The sequence below is a fragment of the Festucalex cinctus genome, chromosome 1, assembly GCF_051991245.1.
Source record: "Festucalex cinctus isolate MCC-2025b chromosome 1, RoL_Fcin_1.0, whole genome shotgun sequence".
Lineage (NCBI taxonomy): Eukaryota > Metazoa > Chordata > Actinopteri > Syngnathiformes > Syngnathidae > Festucalex > Festucalex cinctus.
The window spans coordinates 18,381,009-18,387,008 of record NC_135411.1 but is presented as its reverse complement, the minus strand read 5'-3'; the positions used below and the strand labels follow the sequence as shown (position 1 = coordinate 18,387,008).

Sequence of the window (6,000 nt, the reverse complement as noted above, 5' to 3'; positions counted from 1 at the left end):
AGTTTCTCATGTGGCCCATTCATATAAATAACTGCCCACCCCTGATATAGACCAAAGTCCAGCTTTTCTTGAAAAGTGTGTATTGAAAATAATTTTTTAAAATCATGCCCTCCACAAAACCAGTAGTGCGCATCTTAAGCTCAACCAATCATAGGCATGCATATAGCTGAACCAATCAGAGGACGGACAATTGCTGTTTATATATAAAAAAAAACACCAAAGCATTTTCCTTATAATTTTTTTACTTTTTAATATTTCCATCACATGTGCAACACAAAAAAAAGTTAGCTCTGCTGAAATACAGAGCTTCATATTTGTACAATACTTTTGAGTAACATTGGCAATAACTGTCCTCTAGCGGCGGGGAGATTTAGCCGGAGATTTCCTGTAAACGGCGTACGAACGTTTCTCGAGTCAAAATGTCAAAACATTAAAGTTTCATACAAAAGTGCATTTCAGGTTCAATGAATGCAAAACATTTACACAACCGAATGTTGTTGTTGTTGTTTTTTTTTAAAGTGTGATGCCACGCCGGCGTCCAGCTGGAGCGGAGGGCAATGGGACACTGCAAAAAAGACACAGAGGGTGTCGGCCACTCTCCAGGAGAGCCAGGGACTAAGTAGAGTACATCCCGAATACAGGATGAAACATAATTTCAATTTCCTTGCTCCTTTGTTGAACAAAAACACAGAGATAACAAAATATGAAAAGGGAAAAAAAAAAAAAAAACTCCAGTCATCTCCAGGCTTCAATGAGCAGTAAACATCAAGAGTCGAAATGTACAGGTTGAGTCAGCGGGCTGAAGACTTCCCCATTGCTCTCGGAGCCACGTGGGAATTTTTTTTTTCATGCCTCTGTTCGGCAGCCCACCGGGACCGGGACGACCCCCCTTTCCATAAATGTGTGTTGCTGCATTTGCATATGTCAGCGTACTGTCCCGCTTTTGCTTCTGAAGAAGAAGCTGTGTTCTCGTCATCCTCACGATTGACGCGGGATGCGAACCCTCTCTTCCCCTTTTTAAACCCAATTGAAGCTGACTGACTTTTTTTTCTTAAACAGACAAACATGTTAAACTGTACATCGGCAAATACTGTATAAGATTGCAATATAGCTGTCGTTAAGTAACACATGAAGAAGTCTATGTACAAGCATGTTTTCTTTTTTTTTAAAGTAAACAATGGGCAATGTCATTTTGTGGCCCCCGCCGCTCACACGTCTTTATTTTCTTTTCTTTTTTTCTTCCTCCGCGTGGCTTCGCTTCCTCGCCACGCAGCCGAATCCTTTAAGCGAGGCAGCGAGCGCGACGGCGCACTGGCCAATAATTGGCGCTCGGGCTGTTTTGTCCGCGTCACGTCCCCCCGTTTGGTCGTCGGCGGTGCTCGTCTGGGCCGGGTTAGCTGCTGTGCTGAGTCAACGTGTGGTTCTGCAAGGACACACAAGGAAACATGGTTAATGGTCGCTGACGTTTCTTCGCGCGATTAAGCTGGGGTGCAGACATATAAGCACAGTCGGGCTGAATTTCAGCATTTTCCCTCCTTTGAGAGTCACTTTACACTAGAACGTTTATTGCGTTTGGCGTTAAAGAGGAAGACAGCTCCTCCCAAAATTTCTTGACAATAATATATTCTATTTAGCCGCACTCTTCTAAATACAGTATTTTGGTTTATAATATTGTGTTAGTGGAATCGGAGTTAAGCAGCAAAATCCAGCAATAACAATCAATCACAGCTAAGCTTCAGAAAACAGGAGACTCATGAATGGTCATTGCCTGAGCCCTGAGCAACTGTGATGTCAACTTTAGTTGAGAGGAAGCGGCAAAATGGCCACCCCTTGAGATGGATAAAAACGGCTGGATTTTGCTACATAACCCATATTCCACTAACACAATATTCACCAAAATACCGTATATAGACGAGTGGGGCTAGTTGGAATATATTATTGTCAAGAAATATTTAAGGTTGACTTGGTTAAACATTTTTAATTTAAAATACAGAAGCCCGGCAAGTGAACCCGAAAGACTGAGCAAACCGGATTTAGCAAGAACAGCTAACAAGATCAGCTAGCGAGAGTTGGCTAACAAGAGTGGCTAGCGGGAGAAGCTAACTGGATTTAGCCGGAGCAGTAAACAAGAGCGGCGAGGAGGAGTGGCTAATAAGAGCGGCTAGCGGGAGAAGCCAACTAGATTTAGCCCAGCTGGAGTAGCTAACAAGAGCGGCTAGCGGGAGTTGCAAACAAGAGCGGCTAAGAGGAGTGGCTAACAAGAGCGGCTAGCGGGAGAAGCTATTAAAAAAATGTTTGTAAAAGCTTGCGATGTTCACAAAGTTGTCCTTTGGGAATCCGTAGAAGGATGATGCCATGTTTGACCGCCTCTTGTAAGGTCAGACTACAGCCATATAATATAAATATTAATTACATACAAAAATGTACGTTGAGGTGATGGGACATATATATTTTTCCACATTATTGAAATCAATAGTAGTTTTTTAAAATGATAAAATTATTAGGTCACCACTAGAGGATGCTACAAAATACACACTGGGGCTTTAATGAGCAAAGTTAGGGCTTTTTGTTTGCAACAATGACAGATAAGTACATCTAAGTCAAGGTGTGGTCTAACCAGTGGCAAAATCTCAGTTTTTACTTCCTGGTAGGCTTGTCTCGCGTCTTCCGCACTGAGCAAGTGCAGTGTGAAAAGGGATTAAGTTGATTTAGTATGCTTAAATGTGTTAAAAGCATGTACGCGGGGTCAAATTATATCTAAAATTGTGTCTTTATGGAGCATTTTGACCTGTCCGACACGTTAAAAAGACAAAACCATTTTCTACGAGGGAAATATTTTGAACAAATTGGATGTCAACCAGCATCTGGAAATGGATTGGAGATTTTGGGCTGAGGATTGTTTTAATAACATTGGCAATCTAAATAAAGCTATCCATCATAATAGCAATGCAATACTAGCTAACAAATGACGGTCAAACATTTAAACACAAATATGATGCTCTTTTTGTCCACATGCCAGTCTACAGGTGCACGCAATGTTTTGATTGCCTTGACATTTCAACATCATCACCGTCAGGCTTTCATTATCCCCATTCCAATTAACTTGCACCTGAGTCAGACGTGTGCGCTGGCGGATCGATACCCTCTGGATACCGGGATTAAGCTTGCTAAAACCCGCTTCTGACACCAAAGCACAACACCTCTGACAGATAACATCCCCCCCCAGCACCAATGTTGAAAAATATTACATCCCAATCAAAGGCTGTGGCCATGGAAACAAATCCATAACGAGGCGCTGGCACGCCGGACGGTATACTGTCCTTGGAGTCTTGTTTATTTATCCCGGGCTGCCATCTAATCAATGTATGCACTACAAAAAAAAATGTACAAAAAGGGACTATCAAAGTTAAGAGCGGCTTTTTTTTATTTTTACATATGTAATGCTGCAAAGGTAACATGCCGACTTTGTTTTTGTTGTTTTATCCACGTTCATTAAGAGACACGCACACTGCAGATGATTGTAGAGTGGTTGTAGCGGGGCAGCTGTGCCAGGTTCTTGAAAGGGAGCGTGGACCGGGGGGGTGTGTAACTGGTGTCCCTGGTGGGCGGAATCCAGGTCATCTTTTGAAGTGACTGCTAATCCCTTTAATGCAAACTACATGCCCCACTTGCTGCGCTCACTTTAAAACACGGCCTTGGACTCGTGTCGACTGGCACGGACTTTAGACACACCTGTCACACGCTTGCGCGCGCTCCTCTCAACAAGTCCACCAGCCGGCTCATCATTATTGTACGCAATCACGCCCATAAGGCCGTCTGTACAATATTATTATCGAATAAAGGTGACAATTTGTTTGTAGATGTGCAATCCATCATATGCGGGAATGCTGAAGCATCCGCCACACTTTTTTGTCGCGTAACAACTCCCACATAATACTTCCAATTTACACTGTTCAAAGTTCAACTAGCTTCAAAAAGTCACGCCTCCCGGGGTATACATCGTCTGATTTCACATTACTTAAAATATTTGCACAATTTAAAATGTTTAATATCAACTTTCCCCCATTCATTTCCAATGGGACAGGCATTGAACTTTTTCCCAAGTATCACTTTCCAAGCTCACTTCCATACATATAACTTATCATCATTACCAGGTGTCTGATACTGCTCGTTGGTAAAGTGCTTTGCCCAGTAACCAGGAGGTCATCATTTCATAATTTATCTCTCTATTTACTTCAGAAGCATTCCACATGCATTCAAATCTTAGCATTCAGCTTTCAGCATTCCCACGCAATTTCTCCAGAAATTGCACTTAGTCTAGTATTGAAAGATGTTTCTAATATTTTGGTTGCCTTATACAAGGCCTCCAATTAGGTTACAGTGTCAGTTTTGTTCATTACAATTTACACATATATGTCAATATTAATTTTCCAAGTAGGAGTCCAGGGTTAATATACTGAAATTTAACCCCATCAGTAAAAAAAAGTACGATTATAGTACTCTTGATAAAGTTAAATTCCTGTTGAATGTATTTGCAAGTACTACTACTGTTATTTATTTATTTATTTATTTATTTATTTATTACAGGCCCAACAGCAAACAACATTTTCCACATTTCCCACCAAAATGGATCATTCTGTACGGAAATGAAATTGAACGTTGTTGGCATTCATTACACATGCCACAAATACAGATCAATAAAATTCATTTAACAGTTTTTCAACCCGTCCAAGGAACATAAAAATAACACTTAATGAATCACAAAGTGCTGCCGACATTCCTTAGATGAGAAAGACATGCGGAATGAAGAGGAGAAAAAAAAGTCCATTCCCAAATGATGCTTCCATGATGGGGCACAGTGTGAGATCCGGAAAAAAAATTCTATCATTGTTAAGGCACAATTTTTTGAATACAGTTCTCGTAAGGGTGCCATTAGGTTGCGTAAGTAAATGGTACTTCATTTATATAGTGCTTTCCCACCTTACAGGGCTTCAAAGCTCTTTATGTTCGACTGCTCATTCACCTACTGATGACGCGGCATGGGATTGAACCCACAACCTCTGGGTTGGGAGACAACCACTCTACCACTGAATAAAGTGAGCTCCACTGATTTGTTCTTAGAATATAAACTATTGTTACAAACAATAGCTATCAATGAAAATATTTTCATGGTCAAATCCTCAAAACGATCCAACTTTGATGCAATATTGCGCCCACACTGGATAGCAAAAGGCACAAAAGTGTTTTAATTTAGCATCACCCATCTGCTGAGTAGTCATATCAGCTCGAGAACATCCTGTTTAATTTTTGCCGTTAAGAGGATACTTGACTCACTGAGCCATTTTCAGCAGTCAAAAGTTTACATTTTGTTTATAATTAATGTGATAACTTCATTAGTTTTCATGTACAATTAGTACCTTTAAAAAGTAATTTTTCTACTTGCTGTCGACTGATGATGACATCACCTGTGCTGAAGAAGTAGGTAACGACCAATCATGGCTCAGTTTACTGACCAAACTCAGAAAACAGGTGAGCCATGATTGGCATGTTACCAATCAGGGCTACTTCCTCAGCACAGGTGACGTCATCATCAGTCGACAGCAAGAGAGAGAAAAAAAAAAAGTTTTTAAAGGCATTAATTGTACATGAAAAATAATGAGGTTATCAAATAAATTCCGGACAAAAGATTTTCACTGCTGAAAATTGTTCAATGAGTCAAGTATCCTTTTAAGAGTTTTTTCATGTTGATTGATGAAACGGGTTTGGGGGCTAATTTTCCAGGTTGAGTGCCTTTTTTAGGCCCCCCCCAAAACATGATTCAGAATGACAATGCTGCCTGGTGCTTGGATGCTAATAATATTTTCCCACGCAACAAAAAAATCCTTATTTTGAAGGTGGTTTTGTGTCTTATTCCCCTTCCACGCTGTCGGTGCAGAACCCTTTGGGGGCATCGCCAGTGGGCGACTATTAACCCCTGTTGCATTGCTCGGCTCCCTCCTT

The 6,000-nt window shown here is 40.9% G+C and overlaps 1 protein-coding gene across 5 annotated transcripts in view; it reads right to left on the bottom strand.

Annotated features, from left to right (window-relative positions):
• Positions 1 to 224: 224 nt before the first annotated feature.
• The window catches only part of LOC144018160 (zinc finger protein 521-like), a 179,161-nt gene continuing 173,385 nt past the window's right edge, over positions 225 to 6,000 (bottom strand). For all 5 annotated transcript variants that reach the window (XM_077520382.1, XM_077520388.1, XM_077520396.1 and 2 more), the window contains one exon: positions 225 to 1,423. In XM_077520382.1, coding sequence (XP_077376508.1) covers positions 1,394 to 1,423 — 30 coding nt within the window. In that variant the 3' untranslated portion in view covers positions 225 to 1,393. The remainder of the gene's footprint in view (positions 1,424 to 6,000) is intronic.